The sequence below is a fragment of the Toxotes jaculatrix genome, chromosome 18 (genome assembly GCF_017976425.1).
Source record: "Toxotes jaculatrix isolate fToxJac2 chromosome 18, fToxJac2.pri, whole genome shotgun sequence".
NCBI lineage: Eukaryota > Metazoa > Chordata > Actinopteri > Toxotidae > Toxotes > Toxotes jaculatrix.
In genome coordinates this window covers 3,104,651-3,122,234 of record NC_054411.1, presented here as the reverse complement: position 1 = coordinate 3,122,234, position 17,584 = coordinate 3,104,651, and the positions used below count along the sequence as shown (strand labels likewise).

The window sequence follows — 17,584 nt, the reverse complement described above, 5'->3', positions numbered from 1 at the left end:
AAATCTGCAGAGTAACTGGTTACTGCAGCTGTGAAGTAAATTTAGAGAAGTAAAAAGTATAATATGAAATGTTGTGGAGCAGAAGTGTAAAGATGCAAGTAAAACAGAAGCACCTGAAAATGTAATGTTAGTTGTAATGTCAGTTTTATTTAATCCTTTATTTAAACAGTTAGTCTCATTGAGGCCTGTGCACAAGAATATACTCACACAGTTGCAGCAGTTTTACAGTTTTCAGCTGTTCCTCATGAGTCTTGTCAGTCCTCTTGTGAATTCGAGCTTCGTCCCTCTCGCCGTTTTTTTTTGGTTGTGTGCGGAGCTGTCCAGAATGTAGTGGTGCTGAAAATCCTGTAACGGCACACAAAGCCAACCAGGCGCCACCAGGGGCAGATCTGTTATCTTGCTCAGCTTGTACTTGAATGCAGCGCTGCATTGCTGATGCTCTGAAGTGGCTTCTCGTGGCTCTCAGGGGTGATGGCAAGAGCAAAAGAGTGTATAGTTTATCATATGAAGAGCTGTTGTCCATTGAGAGTGTCTGTATTGCAGACGAGCAGTGATAAATGGCCTGCTGTTAGACTGGGTTATACTGATAGATCAGTTTACAGAAGTTATTGTTGGCTTTTTCACACAGCTTCCAGGGACTGAATTAATAAAAACTGACGTGTAATTTCACCCTGCTTTAACAAACTACAGCAACAAAATCATTCCATGATATGTATTTCAATTGATTTTTTATTTTTTGTTCAGAGGAAACACTGTTATGTTTAAATGGTTCAAGGACAATGATTGAACATCAGTTCTCTTAGCAAAACAAGTCTAGGTTCGTGGTAGCGGCGCCTCGAGGCTGCTGTGTTTGTCATAACCAACAAAATGAAAGCGTTGTACATAAACACTGCGCTGTTTTGGACATACGAATGGAAAGATGGACAGAAAAGACCAGTTGAGATCGTCTTCTTTTGGTCCCTCTGCTACAAAATGTTCTAAATCAGCTGTTTATCAGATGTCTTTTATATCTACAGAGGAACATTTTCTCCATCTGAGCTTTTATTCTCAGTGCTTTAGTGTGATGTTGCCATCACACCACCCTGCGTACTACAGCTCTCTTAAGGTCGCACATGTCACAGTAGTGCATTCTTGAGGTGCATATTCCAGTATAATACACCACTACCTGCCATAGTACTATTTCTCTGAGCATAATACTGACAGGTTTCATGTGTCTGGGGGTTCAGACGTTCGCAGGCGAATCTGGAGTTTAATAGCACAGGCAGGAAGTCTGAATGTCTGCCCAGAGTCTGGAAGCTGAAAATTAACAGCACAAGTGGGTTCGTTTATGCATGAGGTGTGAATAGTATGTCATCATGCAGTGAGGGTTAGAAGTACTGCATGTCTGGAGCTGAAGTCTGTTCCCATAGAGACCAGAGTTTGTTAGACTGTTGGTTAGAAAAAAAAACTGTGAACTCAAGCGAAGAACAAACTTAATACTTACAAACTTCTTCTTCTGTTGTTTGTCTTTGTCTGTGTTTTGATCATGTCCTCTCCTCCTTCCTCCCCCCCCATGCAGTGTCTCTCTGGGAATGATGGTGTTGACACTGGTGCCCCCCTCTCTGTCGCCATGACGATGCCGTTCAGCCCCCTGTCCAGCGACGAGGAGCAACAAAGGATGCTGGGAAACAGTCGACATCTCTATCCAGGGGCAGAGGACGAGGAAGAGGAGGAGGAAGAGGAGGAGGAGGAAATGGAGGAAGATGAGCGCGATGAAGACGGGGAGGAGGAGGAGAACGGTGAGCTGGAGGGGGAGGAGGAAGACGATGAGGAGGAGATGGAGGAAGTCAGGCGAGGAGGCCTGTCGAGGGGGGGCAGAGGTGAAGGACACAGGCAGTCTGGTAAACTGGCCACACGATCCGGCGGGGACAGACAGATCCGGCCAGGGAACCCCGGACACACCGCTAACCCCTACTCGTCCAACCCCGGACCCACACACCAACAGCCAGCCAATCAGATACAGCAGCAGCAGCAGAGGAGGCTGAAGGAGCGCAGTGCCAGCTCGGTGCCATCTGAGGACGCCCACATTGCCATGATGGTGTTTCGCATTGGGATCCCAGACATAAAGCAAACGGTCAGTGCTGTCTCTGCACACACCCGCAGAATCTGACAACATCATGGCAACAAGTTCACAAACACAAAAGGGGCCTCAGTCCCACCCAGTAGTCTGCATCCGTTACTGTTGTCTGTAAAGAAGTAGTTTGACATTTTGGTAAACATTTCTGATGGAGAGTGAGTTGAGAATTATTACAAGGCCAAAGTTAGCACCTGGTTAGCTTAGCTTAGCACAAAAACTAGAAACAGGGGGACACAGCTTTCTTGGCTCTGTCCAAAGGAAACAGAACCCACTTACAGGACTCAGATCAGTTTTGTGGCCCTTTAGAAGTTTAGTGGGTGTATGAAATAAGTGGGTGGATGAATTTCTTGTAAAAGGAGAAAAAAACCCTCAAAAGTCAAAAGTTCATCTGAAACACAGAAGGAGAAGCTTTAACTTTAAAGATGTCACAACAAAAAAGACGCCTCCAGAAGAAGCATTTGTCCCCTCAGGTCATCTGTAAAACATATATGCACCTGCACTGACACAATGTAGTGTGAGTCACTGAGACCTGACATCACTGAGGAGTGATGTCAGGTAGGAGGGAGCCATGTTTGACGTCTGTGCCCTGGGGCCCGTCCATTGTCTCATAATCTGTCCATGGGTTTATGACAGTGCGTGTGGTCAGTTCAGTTCAAAACCTGCAGAGTTCTGTGCTCCGGAAACTCTACACTCCTCCCCGAGGATTGGGTGTATTACATCGATTAGATCCTCTCTCTCTCTCTTTCACTGCATCACCGGTGGAAAACTGAGAGGAGCGCAAACACTCGTCAGCAAAGCGACTGATCTGAGGGGGTGAGCGAGACTTTCAAGGTGACCGAGCTCCTGAGAGAAAGACAGACAGAGAGAGAGAGAGACAGTGTGAGACAGAGCCAAATGGCATACAAGAGCAATCGCGATGAGAATATATGGGCGAGAATTTGATTTTAAAAAACACTTTAGAGAAAGGGAAGTTGAAGTGAAGAGAAGAGGGTAACCGAGGGGGAAGCGCTGCCTCCGGCTTAATGTTGCAAAAGAGCCTTTAAACGGTGCGATAAAACATGCCGTGAAAGGCCCTTTGCGGTGTGACTGGTTTTAAGAGGGTCGTCCAGAATCATGATGGACCGATCCACCATCGCTCTCCATTTCCCAGATGCAGTCTTACATCACATCAGCGTGAAAGCTTCCGTCAGAAGCGTGTTGAAATCTGCTTCACGGGCAGAGGATGCAGCTGCCTCCATGTACAGTAGCCGTTCTCCCACACTTAAAAAGAAATGAGGCGGCAGCCAGACGCCCAGGCAGTGGCAGTTTCTCTCTCTTTTTTTCCCCCCTTTGTGTTTTGTGATCTGTTAAAGAGAATCATGAGCAGTAACTCAATTATTCCGATAATTGAATTATGAAGAGCAGAGGATCAGGGCTACACGGGGACTGAGGTGGCATCCAAATGTGTGTTTTTGAGCAGGAGAGAAAAAATAGAGAAAAAGCAGAGAGAAAGAAGATAGCGTGCGTCTTAGCTCATTGCCAGATTAAAGCTAAACCAGACTGCCTTTGTGCTCGACAAACAGAAGGCCGAGTTCCTCAGACATTAGCTGTCTGTCCTCCTTTCTCCTTTCTATTAAGCGATCAAGGCTTCTGTGATGTGTCGGCTTTATAAATCATCAGCAGGAATAAAACCGCAAAGGAAATAAATGTAGTTGTGAGTGCCTGTGTGTATGCGTGTCCATATTTTATATTTACCATCCCAGTGCACTATAAATGCCTTGCTCAACGCTTCTTCCTCCCTCTTGCTGCCGTGTGATTTATTATTGATCTGTGCATGGGTGTTTTCAGCACTGTGTGTGTGTGTGTGTGTGTGTGTGTGTGTGTGTGTGTGTGTGTGTGTGTGCGTGTGTGTGTGCGTGCGTGTGCGTGTGCGTGTGTGTGGGTGTGGAGACACAACTGTGCTTGATTCAGTGTTTTTAAATTCAACCATAAATAATTCACTGCTCCCTATTTATTCTAACAAATCGGCATCAAAGTTTAATTGTTAAAAGAGGTCAAAGCTCACTCGATGCTCTTGGGGTTAAAACCTCGCAAAGTGCTTGGTAGTGGCAGAACGTGGCGCATGGAGATGAGCACAGAAAGAGACAGAAAGAGGTGACAGAGGTAGATGAAAGAAAGAAAAAGAAAGAAAGAAAGAAAGAAAATAGAGATACAGGTAAATGATGGTAGACAGAGATAGGAGATAATCAGAGTGGATAAAAGGTGACTGAGACAGGCAGCTGAGAAGCACGACAGAGTTAGACAGAGAAGGATCCAGATGGATAAGTGAAGCAGACAGAAATAAATAAAGATAAATAAGATTAAAGTACAGGAAGGGCTCAGTTGTTGATTGGCACTGAGTTTTTAAGCTGAATGTGAATTGTTTCTGTATCAGATCATGTTCACACCTACTAAAAACTGTTTTTTTAAATCTAAATTTGATCCTTGAGCCAGGGTGAAAAAAAAAAACCCACAAAACAGCATCCACACTATGAGACAGTTAAAAAATCCTCACATGAAACCCACAGTAAGTGTCTGCTAAGAAGCACCGTGATCAAGATCCATTGGAATAAATTCAGGAAATTCACCTCGACATCATGAACAGTCTGCATAGTGTTAATTCCTCCTTGTCACATAAACTAATTATTTAATATCTGTTGGTCTTTTAATGAGAGAGGTGTGCATGCCTCTGCAAATCCGTCTGTTTTTTTTAATAACTAGCAAAGAAATTCAAATTAAAAGATTAAAAGTGAATCATTATCGTCAAAGTAGAGGTTTTTATCTTACATGCCAATATTTATTAACTATATTTTTATTCTTTTCGTGACTAAAAAGTGTTTAAATCTGTTCTCAAGCACAGACTCTGTCACAGTGTCTCTGCATATGGACTCAAGATTGACAAGTACTGTATAATTATATTCATTAGATTGGCTGTCAGACGAAGATGACACTGACGGGCCAATATGCAATTTTAAATAAAAACATGCCATAATGATCAGATATCCCAGTCTGACTGTACACTGTTTTCATCTTTTACTTCTCATCCTCTCTTTAATCTCTTTTATCTTTTCCTTCCTCGGTTCACACGTCTGATTTTTATCAGCTCCATAAACTCACGTACTCAGACATTCAGATAAACATGAACATTACGAGCTAAAATACGAGCTTATAGACTTCCTGCCGAGATGTACTGACTCAGTACATATTGTCTTGCTGCCCAGCGTCATGAGAGCTATATCCCACCATCATTCTGTCTCTCTCTCTCTCTCTCTCTCTCACTCTCATCTTGTCCTAACTCCTCCTCCTCAGGCCATTTTTCATGTTCCCTCTCTCATTCCTATCCTGTACTTTCAGAGTAAAATCCCTCTGATGTTTTTTTTTTTTTTCTTTTTCCATCTCCTGTCTTCTCTCCTCCCCCTCCTGCTCTCCCTGGTGTCGGGTAATATCCCTTTACACTCCCAGTACATTAGGTCTGTTCTACATGTCAGCTAATTCACCCTCAATAAACTCTAATTGCTCGTTAATTGTGTTGTAATGAGATGAGGGAGTGACTGAAGCACACAAATGCAAATGTTATGAATTGAGGGAGGAGGATTCTGGGTGACGAAAGAGCACCTACACGCAGAGGATCCATAAACACACACAGATGTGACAGAAATATAACTCTCTAATTTCGGATACTCGTCAATCGGTGTTGTGCATCTCTGAAATGATGCGTTTGACACCGTTTGATTACAGATTTACTGACGCTAATTCACTTTGATACAGCAATTTGTGTTCTGTTTCCAGTGGGACCACCTCACATGAGGTTGCATTTAAACCTGAGACAGAATTAATGGCACCTGGTGGTTAGAAAAAGAGAAATCTGATATCATTTAAGATTGTGAGCGTGCCCTTTATGAGAAAGTTGTGATAAAGATATGAGTGATACAGGATTTATTTGTCTCAAAGGGGAAAAAAGATTTGTTGAATGCAGAAAAGAGAGAAAATCTCCTCAATATGTGAACGATTACAGACATTTAATGGCATGTAGAGAACAGATGAACGCCTTGGACTCGCTGCTACTCTGGACTCCAAGCTTTTGTCTGTGAACGTATCAAGCAGATGGACTCACTTTTCTGAAATCATTACTCTTTTTTGTGGCTCACAGGATATTTTGTGGGGGGGTCAGTTGCTGGTTGACTTTTCCCTTTGTTATATTTCACACAGCACTTAGAGAAAACATCAAGACTGCACCACTGGAGCACTGACACTGACAGAAAGAGTGAGAAGTGCGTGGACTCTGAGTCCACTACATTTGTCAGGAGGAGATTTTGGCCACTGCTGCACGTAGACGAAATCTGGGCTTTCACAGTTAGTTATTACAGGTCAAGGAGAAGTTTATCTGGATGTTTCCTGTGGTCTCATGCTGGAGAGAAAGTTATTTTGCACCGTAAGAATTGATGTCCTGTTCCGTTTTGTCTGCTGAAGGTTAAAGTACTTCTGGCAAACCAAACCTGTGTTGAAGAAAACTTTGTGTACAACCCCCCCATGTACCCGGCGTGGGTCACATCTACATCCTGGAAACGGGGCTATAGTTGGGTGAAATGTTTTTTTAGAGGTCTAAATGACAAACAGCTGGTGTTTCAACAGCATTTAAATTACTGCATTCCTGTAGTGACCTGCTTCAGATTGAAATACTGTCTACACATCCTTTGTCCTGCAAATCACAAACTCAGTGCATTTACTCAAGTTCTGTATTTAAGTACCAGTTACATGTTACACTACTTTGTACTTCTTCTCCAAAAGGAAAATATTTGACAGCTATATTTACCAGTTACTTTGCAGATTAGGGTTTTACATGCAAAAGTTTGCAGCGCCGTTATAAATTAAACCACCCAGCAGTATGTAAGTAATTAAAATGATCTGTATTAAAGTGCCGCTTGCACTTTAATGCATCAGTAATAATAACCCTGCAATATATATGAAAATTTAACACACTAAGTGGAGCCATTCTGCATAATAAGGACTTTCACTCTTGACAATTCAAGCACATTTTGCTGCTAATAGTCTGTTTTTACTCAAGTAACAAGTAACATACTTCTTCCAGCACTGGTGACTCTGGCGAGCGTGATTCCTGGGTTCACCGTGGTCATGCACCTCGATGCTCTGCACTGATCCTTCCTCTAACACTGGTGGCTGATGAAAAAAAAAAAAAAAAGGGCCACCGGTCCATTAACTCACTTATGTGCACAGCGACAGTTGGATCTGTGTATCACAAGTTGTTGATATGATCCTGTCACAGCAGGAGGTCGGGGCACTTTTGTTTGCGGGTTTATTAGATTGCCAGACTCGTGCACATGCAGTCACGTTGGCATTTGCCTGTCGAGCACATTAAGCAGCATGAAACAAATGAGTTTTTCTCTGCTGTTTGACTTGAGCTGAAATTCTTGCAAACTCTGAAGTACAAGCAGCAGCCCCCGAGGCAGGATTTGGCCACGCATACACTTGCACGCTGAAATACACAGACACACATACACGCAAGGACACACACTGTTATATTCCAGTGCCTAGTTAGGATATGTGAACTACTCAGACTACAAGAGACAGACAGAGTCCACCATGTCTCTCTACAGCAGTGTAGAGGTTGTATCTTAATGAAAGGGTGAGCCCCAAAGGTGAGCAGAGGGACTGAGATAATAGAGCGGGAAGTAAGGGAGGAAGAGAGGAGGGGGGAGAGCTGCATGGGAAAATGAGAGAAAGACGGTGGACGACAGTGGAGAAAGAGAGAGCAAGGCAGAGAGGGGATGACAGGAATGCTTAAAAGAAATTAATTTGCTCTTCTTATGAACTGCTGTAGAGAGAAAGGGGGGCGGCTGGAGCGGCTAAGAGAGGGAGAGACAGAAGGAGAACGTGACACGGAGAAGAGAGCGAGAAGTTGACTTAAATGGCGACATGGCTGGCGTGTGTGTGTGTGTGTGTGTGTGTGTGTGTGTGTTTGGTGGGGGGGGTTATTTCCCCATAGATCTCATTAAAGGCTTCTAGTCCCCGTGCACTTGGCCTGCAGAAAAAGGCCAGAGGGACAGAGATAGAGAGAGGAAAGGCAGAGAGAGCGAGAGAGAGAGACTCTTAATTCTGCATAGATAAGTGACAGAGCTGTTACAGAAAGATGGAGCGAGAGTGGGAAGGAGGAGGGAGAATAAGGTAGAGATAGGCCGGGGAAGATAAAGAGCAGCATGGACAGAGTGAGTGGGCGTTTGTGAGTGGGAAAGTGTGATCACAGCTTTGGGAGGCAAGACAGAATTTTCGGTCTGCATGATGATAAAAAACCACGAGAGAGACAGAAGGGCTTCAATTTAATGTAAAACTGAAAATCATATGAGAGCTATAAGTTACACAGAAGCTGTGACACTGACTGCATTTATATGCACCAGTGTTGTATCCAGCGATGGAAGAAGTGAACGTAGCAATAACACAATGTAAAATAAAAATACTCTGTTCATTTCCTACATTCATAAAACAAAATAAGTATTAACAGCTAATTATACTTCAAGTATGAAAAGTGAGAGAAAATGGCTCCTCTGGTGGTGCTGTGTACAGATGTATACATATTTGTTTGTTTGGTGGTTTAAGTGGAGAAGTGGCTTCATACTGATAAACTCTTGAGCAGCTTAATCTGCAAAACCCCCCAAATCATGAAGACATTCTTGTCTATGACTACGTCCTAAGAGCCTTATTTTCCTAAAACAAGTGTAGAAATCTTCATTGCAGTGAGAGCCTTGTATTCAGCGATTTTCTCTTAATTTTAAATCAGTTTGTTTAAAAAACGTTGTAGAATGAGCATCTGAAGCTTGGAACAAGGCAGGCTGCTGCTGCAGAACTATTTCCAGACTAACTTGATGATGATTATATGAGGATAAGACTCAAAGCCAGCATGTCACTGTGCGTGGAAATGTACTCATAGTGGTATTTAAGACTGCAAGTTGTTCTGTATGTTTGTTCTGTTTCCCATAAATGAAGCTGGTGTCCTGGGTGGAGGCTTTCAGGAAAGTATTTCTCTGCACATTAAGTTAGAAATCAAAAGACAAACAGCAGCGAGCGATCCTCTCCACCACCTCTACCTGTCTGTTATCTAATGAATAATTTAGTCAGTGTGATTTCCAGGAGCAAACTGAAGCAAGGAAAGATAAATGCTTTGGCTGGGTGTAAGTGTTAATCCTGGTTTACCTTATTTCACTGAAAATACAGCAGCGGTGGAAAGTACATTTACTCAGGTACGACTCTCAGGTACTGAGGTGGTTGTGTGAAATATTGTATTTTTTTCCTTCACTACATTTATCTGATATACTAGTTGCTTTTCATATTAAGATTTTATCAATATTTCTCTGTTGAAATTAAACTAGTGGCTCCTAAATTTTTTTAGGCTTTATGACATGTTTCCACCAAGCGAAAGTTTTCCCTTCTTGACATCTGTGATAGTTTTATTTAGGGAAATCATATTGTCCAATATTTCACAGAAAAAGTAAAGATTAGAGAAAAGTGAACAGAAGAATTTTCCTTTTTTCCCTCTGACAGACTGTGTCAACACGTATATTCAGCGGATAATACTTCTGTACTTTTATTGACATATTATTTTGAATGTAGGACTTTGTAATGGAGTATTCTTTCAGCGTTACATTGCCACTTTTACTTAAGTAAAGTGTCTGTGTTCTTTCACCACTGAAATACGATGAGTACTCGTTGCTGGCTCTTGGTGTTATAGGTGCTTTGTGTAATTTAATTTAATTTAAGTAAGATCAGCCAGGACGCCCGCATGGACAAGTATTAATTCAAGAGCAAAAAACATCTTGGCATTTATATCTTTATATTTTGGCGCTGAAACAATATTGTCATTAAACACAAACCAGGAGCTGACAATTTGCACACAGAGTGCACCACTGGAGGCTTAGTTGCAAAGCTGACTGGGACTATAATAGCTGTTATTTTACTAAAGCACAGTGTACAGGATGTACAACTGAATCAATGACAGTACAAAAATGTTTTTAATATGGGGCGAATCAGTGGGAAAACCATCCGTTCACAGAACCAGGTTGCATTTATTTTGAAGGCCTGATGAGGATGATGAATCCATGATGAGCCCTAACTGGCTGGAGGATCAATCATACTCCTGGAGGTATATGGATCAATAAGCAGCATGGCTGCCTCAGTAAAATGTGCAGCTCTCTAAGCAAAGTTTTCACACAAATTTGAACCTCGTTTGTTTTTTTTTAAATAATTATTAGTGTTTTATAGCTGTGCAGTTTGACTGTGGGGACATTGCTCCTGCATGATGACTGAATCCTTCACCTTCATCCTCTCCTGCTGTGATTCATTTTAGTGTTCGCTTGCATCCTTTGATGGGGCTGTAAGTGCAGTGTGCCAGCTTGTGTGTGCGTGTGTGTGTATGTGTATGTGTGCGTGTGTGTGTGAAACCTAACCTAATAAAAGTGGACACACCTTTTCATCCTCTTTCACTCTCACACTCAAAATCTTAGACATTCCCCTCCCTTGTACTCTGCTCTCATTCAGCACGCTGCTGTAACACACACACACACACACACGCACACCCTCCCAGTACCCCATCTCCTAGGGAACACAGGGATGTCTCTATGGCAACAAGCAGCTTGCTCCACTAATGAACCGGTTGCCGTGGCGACCGGGTTGGCTGTGCGCGAAAGGAGACACTGAATAAAATAGAGGGAGAAAATGTTATGTTACTCCTCTGCACAAAACCCCCGTGCAGGGTTTTATCTCTCTCTGTGCAGGACACACACACACACACACACACGGAAACACACAGAGAAATGTGTGTCTGTGTGTGTGAAGAGATTAAGATGAGTGACAATGACTGAGCGAATGTGCTGGGTTAGAACAAGTGTTGGCTGGAGACGAGAGACCGTGCAGTAATGCAGTGAGAGGCAGGGATCCCTGCAGCTGGCTGTGCTCGGCACGGGCCAATCATCCTGCTGCTGCTGCTGCTGCCTCAAGGTCAGAGAACATCCCAACTCCACTCTGGGCAAAGAGAGGTGGAGAGGCACAGAGAGAGACAGAGAGAGAGAGTGGGGGAGAGAGAGCGTTGCCAAAAACCTTATGTCAGCCATCTGTGTAGTGAGTTATGGTCCACTTCGCTGACTGAGCCTCTGAGCCGTTATGCGTTTGGCCATTCACGACCCCACCGGAGACACTTCAAGCTGCACCAAACTGCCATTCATATCCTGTCTGCTAACCGAGGCCACCGGGAATCACCCCCCTTTTTACTCTGGCGTTGTCTCCCTCTGCTGGCCCAGAGGGGGAGCCGCCTCGGTGTGCTGCAGTCTGTCCAGTGAGAGCGTCCACTGTCACCGGGCTGTCCTCGAGGACTCTCTCTCACTAACCTGCTTTTTTGTGAGACATCACGAGCCAGAAATGTTGGGAAAAACTGGTTCATTATGCATTTGATGTAAACTCTTAATGTGAAAAGTAAATAGCAACTGCGGCTGTAAAATAAATGGAATAAAAAGCAGCTTATTTCCCTCTGAAATGCAGAGGAAATACTCATGGAAGGTCACAGATGGTCTTGGCCCCCAAAAATATCACAGATCATTTCACCCCATATGTGGCAGATTGCAGTTTGAGGTCCTGAGGCACAGCCCTGTTTAAAAGTTTAAGCGTCTAGTTTAAGAATATTTGTGGCTTTTTCACAGTTTTATTAACTTTTGCTAACTTGCTTTTCGTGTGACTGTTGTTTATTACACGTCTTTGACATTACATTTGCTGCCTTTTGAATCCAGTGCTTGCAAAGTCAATTTATTTGTTAATCTCTTGTAAACCACAACCGTTTTTGAGGTTGTTCACATGTTAAGATGTTCTTTAGTTTAAGTGAAGGTCATTTATTACTCATGCCTCCTTCTGTATCTCCTGCAGAAGTGTTTGCGGTTTAACCCGGATGCCACGGTGTGGAAGGCGAAGCAGCAGGTGCTGTGCTCCCTCACCGAATCCCTGCGGGACGTCCTGAACTACGGTCTGTTCCAGCCGGCCACAGACGGCCACGATGCCAAGTTCTTAGAGGAGGAGAGGCTGCTCAGAGAGTACCCACAGTCCTTTGAGAAAGGGGTGCCATATTTGGAGGTGCTATTTCAGTCTTTCTTTGACACAGTTGTAAGATGCTGTACTCTGTGAGGAGGTGATGTAGCCTGAACGTCCTCAAGATGTCACTGTTATTCATTCGTGCCCCGGTTCAAACAGGCTCTGATGTAATTTGTGGGTCGTCACAAAAGTATAATATAGTTGTTTAAATTAAATTTGCCCCTCTGGGAAGATGCTGGGCTTACAGTGCTGTGTAGAGTTAGTCAGGATAGATCATCTTAAAGTTAGACTAGGTTGTACGAAACTGCACTTTATGAATGAAGTTTCATGCACACTTCTTAGAAGAGTGTCACAGAACTGTTCAGCTTCCTGCTCTGTTTTCGTGTTACACCCGCTAATCTCTTATCCAGTCTGTACAGTCACCTTCTTTTCATGCTACATTACGGCTCAGTGGAGGCTCTAAACCGTCTTCTCCCATAAAGCCAGAGCGTTTCTTTCACATCTCTTGTCGTCAGTGAAGTAGAAGCGGAGGTTTGTACAGCCAACCAGATAAAGCCTCCCTGTAAAATAAATCTGCAGGCCCCATTTTGTGGATCTAGGCCAAAAGCTATGAGAATTGAGGACAAAGGCCCTCTGCGTTAGGATTAACTCTTCGTTTCCTTTCTCTTTTTCTGTCACTTAGTTTCGATACAAGACCAGGGTGTACAAACAGACCAATCTGGATGAGAAGCAACTGGCCAAACTGCACACCAAGGTATGAAAACCATCTTCCTGACATGATGTGATGTGAGTTAGATAAACAACACAACAATATAAAACAAACAAACAAATACATCTCATATCTCAAAAATAATATGCGGTTTGTTCCTTCCAGATGAAACATAAACTTTTCCCCTAATTCTCCTTTTTCTTGGTTCTTGAGTTCCACCTGTTCTCTGTAATCCAGCAGCGCTCTTCTCTCCACATGTAGGCCAGCCTGAAGAAATTCATGGATTATATCCAAACCAGCGCTGTGGACAAGATGGCCAAGTTCTTAGACAAGGGCCTCGATCCCAACTACCAGGACGCTGACACCGGCGGTAAGGAGTCCCACAGAGCCTGAGGAAACGTGTCCTCTGTGTCACCATTTAGGATTTATCTCAGCTCCACTCACTTCCTCCACAGTGTTTAAATAAACAAGTCATCATGTAAAAGTAAAATTATTTAGGAAATAGGTCTGAAGTTAAGGATGATAACAATTACATGGTCCATCCTTCATATACGGTCTACTGTAAACACATCAATACATTTTCAGTGTCTTCCTTCATCTCTGTCGGTTTATTGGGTTGACCTGTCTGTCCATGATGTAATCTCAGATAATGGCTCCTCAGAGAGTCACAGTGTGGCACGAAAACACACACTTCAAATGTGTGTTTGAGATCCAGTTTCCCCACGTGGCTAAATTAGCACAGTGGTGTCCAGTGTCTCTGTGACTTGTGGCTCTGTTGTATAAACCCGACCTTTAAACTCTGTGCAAACAGCAAACCTCCCCCCTCCGTTCCCAGCTCTCAGCTCTGCAGTATGTTGGCCTAACACTCTGTGAAGGATCTGAGCCAGCGCTGTTCACAATTTGGTGGCTTTTCTCGGATCCTGTCGGCGCTCGGGGGGGCGGCACAGCAGACGGCTCATTTACAGTTTCGGTGTGCTGCTCTGTGTCACTCCAGCCACTCAGGGAGCAAGTGTCAAAACACAAAACACAGCCTGTCATCAAGGGTGTGAAACACACTTCCACTGCACAGCACCAGGGGGCAACACAGAGCCCCAGCGATCATATATGGAGGAGTGCATACAAACCTTACACCTGAAAATGATTGTTCAGGTGGTTATTGGACATCAGGGTTTGGTACTGGATCTTGGTTTCTGTGTTTAATTTTGATGTTACCAATAAATAAAAATCATTTGGGTGTAAAAAAAATATTTGATTATTTAAATAAGGAGGACAGAATGATTTACTTTCATAAGATCAGGGGGATTTCAAAGTCTGACAGTGAGGTTTGGTCAAGGTGTTCCGGCAGTTAGTCCAAGTGCAGCTTTAGATCTGTGAAGCCTTTAGAAAAACACCCTGTTCTGTTCTGTGGTCTTAGGACTGAGATGTCCCCACCATTGTTAACACTTTTTACATCTAACCTGTCTCTCTCTCTGACACTCTCTCTCCATGCTTCAAGAGCTCACTCAGACTGCCTTGAACAGGACACAAACTATTTCTGCCACATTCAGGGGGGACTCGGTCTCTGCCAAGGGAAGCCTTAAATGGTCATTCCCTAAATCTACCTTGACACGGTACCTTCAGAGGAAGTGCAGTCAAAACATGCCTCCAAATTATCTATCTACAGATCTACAGAAGCTGTTCAAAGATAAAAACCCTCAGTTGTTTTCCTCTTTGCCCAAAAAAAAAAAAAAAAAAAACACTCCTGTTGCCATGGCAGCCAGATCGCTGTACCATGAACACTGTGAATCCTTTTATTCTTTTAGGTCATTGAACTTTGTTGCCGAAGAAGTCAAACTGTGTTGCGTTAGGTGGAGAGTGATTCTGACACAGCGCCACTTTAATTCTGAATAATTTTATTGAGTTTCTTTGTTATTTTATTTGATGTCAGTGTAACTGGCAAAGTGTCAATGCATCTGTCGGAGAAACAGCATTTACTTGGAAGCTAATGTTGCCGCCTGTAGGACGAAGCCCATTTCGGGAGGTAAATCTCCAGAGGAGCATTTATTTTCCCTGACATTCTGGCAGAGATGAATCTAAACATTTACAGGAAACTATACAGCAGCTTTTACTGTTTCAGTGTGTGCAGCTGAGTAACCCGGGAATAAAACCTGGAAGACATTGCTGAGATTTAGGAAGGATGTCTTTTTTAGGGATTGAATCTTCTTTAAACTGCCTAAAAAACTATACCTGAAAAAGTCCACAAGAGAATTTCATATGACCGCCCACATTCTCAAGATTTATTTTTAGAACCAGCTGCAAATAATTTTGTTTTATCGAATTTAGACAGACATTTGTGGCGTTGAGATCTTCTGCTATGAGAGATTCTACACATGTAGACACATCTGTAGGACTGTTTGGTCTTGGTGGAGGTATGCGCTCTACTGAGTGCTGTTCTTGTTTCTTAATGAGTTTGTCCAACGCTTCTAATTTTTCCATCTGCCTGCTGATTTTAACATCAGCAAGATCATGTTAGCTTTTAGCTCAAAGCAGCACTGTGTCTAATTAACACCGGCCTGGCTGAAGATTCTCAGTTTTGTTATGTTTAATATTTAAAGAAGTGGAGTTTTTGATGACTAGAAGCTTTGTGGTACGATGCTTTTGGTGTTTAATATGACTGATTTCTGTCTCATCTGTAAGGAAAATGCTGCTGTCCTCCAGGAACCCAAACAAGGAGCAGACAACCCACATGTGTCTTTCAAATACTCTGACGTTGACACCCCTGCTCTGGAATAATCCCTCAGACCATGTGTTTGTCCTCCAGAGACTCCTCTGTCCCTGGCGGTGCAGTGTGAGCCGGGTGGAGGTGAGGCCATCCGGGTCCTTGTGGAGGGAGGGGCTCACATTGACTTCCGCGCCAAAGATGGACTCACGCCACTACACAAGGCTGTTCGAGGCCACCGCCATACAGCCCTGCTGGTAAACACAGATATGCTGTTATCTAAACATAACCAGTCATGAGTTTTCATTGTCAGGCTGTAAAAGAGGAAAAACAACCTACTCCATGGTTTGTATCTGCAAGATGGATACGTGCCATGAAACTGATGCAGTATTATTCTCATTTGTGTTACCGTATAAGTAAACAAGTTGAAGACATAATGAACACGCCCTCCCACTCAGCCGTCCAAACCAACCCACACACAAAATGCACACGAACAAAAAAAAACTATTCTTCTATTCAACCAGGGAGAGAAAAAAAAAAAGATATTAAACCTGGTTTTTAAAGGCGTGTGGCACATTTACATTTTAGGTGTTTATCCAGATTTTCAGCTCCCAAGTGTAGAAGAATAGAGGCACCTGTAGTGAGGAAACTTGTTCACGGGGAGACAATTGCATGTGCTACACTGACAGAGCCTGTGTTTTTTTTTCAAAGGAAAGAAACAGCTGCTAAACTGCATAAAGATTTACAGCAGACTCTGCTGCTTGAAAACATAATTCTCTCCAGCCTGAGGTGTTGCATGACCTCTCTGAACCCCCGGCTATGCGCTCCCATCCTGATTTAAAATTCCATGAATATTCCTCGCCCTTGGAGTTGGAAACCACCTTAAGATATTTTTCCTTCCCACTTTTCTATTGTTGTGTTTTTGGCTCATTAGATTCATAATGAATTTGCTGCATGGTAATGGCTGCATAGTTTATCAAACTCCCTAAACCTCATCACCGGTATGTTTGAAAACAACCCATACATGATATTTACCTGTTCCACTGTGTCGTCCTGCAGGTCCTGCTGTCTCTGGGTGCGTCTCCAGACTATAAGGACCGGCGAGGGCTGACGCCGCTCTACCACACTGTGCTGACTGGGGGCGACACCTCCTGCTGTGAAACACTGCTTTACCACCGCGCCAAGCTGGGCATCAGGGACGAGAACGGCTGGGACGAAACACATCAGGTACATGCGTGTAATGTATGTGTGTGTGTGTGTGTGTGTTTTCACAATTTAGTTCCCATAAGACCAGAAGGGAATCCTCAGAAGGTCTTTTTAGGGATTTTTCAATGGTTTTGCATAAAAAAATACAGTTAGGTCAACACAGAACTCTATGTCAGAGGGTGTTCGGGGTAAAATCTTTCAGACTTGTGGGATCCGTGGCCTCATTTGTATCTGTTTGGAGGTTGTGACATGAAAGCAAAAGAAAAAAGTCCTGCCTCGGGGTGTTTGGGGTTTTAGTTTCTGTTGTTTGTATTTTACAAGTGTGCATGGATCCATTGTGTAACGTACCAGTGCATTCTGTGTTCCAGTGTCTGCGTATGTGCAGCGTCTGTCTCTACGTCAAAAATCATTCATGCCATGAAACTCTACACCTCTCGTCCTTCATCTCGGACACCTTTCACCCCTCATCCCACCCATCCTGCTTCTGTGGCCTCATGTTCCAGCGGTGAAGTGGACAGGTGAGGCCAGGCCATCAGGCTCTTCATCTCAGTGTGATCACCCACACTTCATCAGCATCTATCTCCTCAGCTCTCCCAGCCACTCAAAGCCTCCATCTTATACTGTCTGTGTGTGTGGGATTTGACTCATAAGTTTAATAGATACGGAGATTTTGATATTTTGATTCACCGAAGCCTCTATTTTATACATTTATGCTACACAATAAATAAAAAATTAGATTCTCATGCTCACCAAA

At 43.4% G+C, this 17,584-nt stretch overlaps 1 protein-coding gene across 1 annotated transcript in view; it reads left to right on the top strand.

The window, feature by feature from the left end:
- Positions 1 to 1,609: 1,609 nt before the first annotated feature.
- shank1 (SH3 and multiple ankyrin repeat domains 1) overlaps positions 1,610 to 17,584 on the top strand; it is a 44,778-nt gene continuing 28,803 nt past the window's right edge. Inside the window, exons 1-6 of the mRNA XM_041062041.1 lie at positions 1,610 to 2,113; positions 12,056 to 12,259; positions 12,900 to 12,971; positions 13,188 to 13,296; positions 15,727 to 15,881; positions 16,684 to 16,851. Of these exons, the coding sequence (XP_040917975.1) occupies positions 1,610 to 2,113; positions 12,056 to 12,259; positions 12,900 to 12,971; positions 13,188 to 13,296; positions 15,727 to 15,881; positions 16,684 to 16,851 (1,212 nt within the window). The remainder of the gene's footprint in view (positions 2,114 to 12,055; positions 12,260 to 12,899; positions 12,972 to 13,187; positions 13,297 to 15,726; positions 15,882 to 16,683; positions 16,852 to 17,584) is intronic.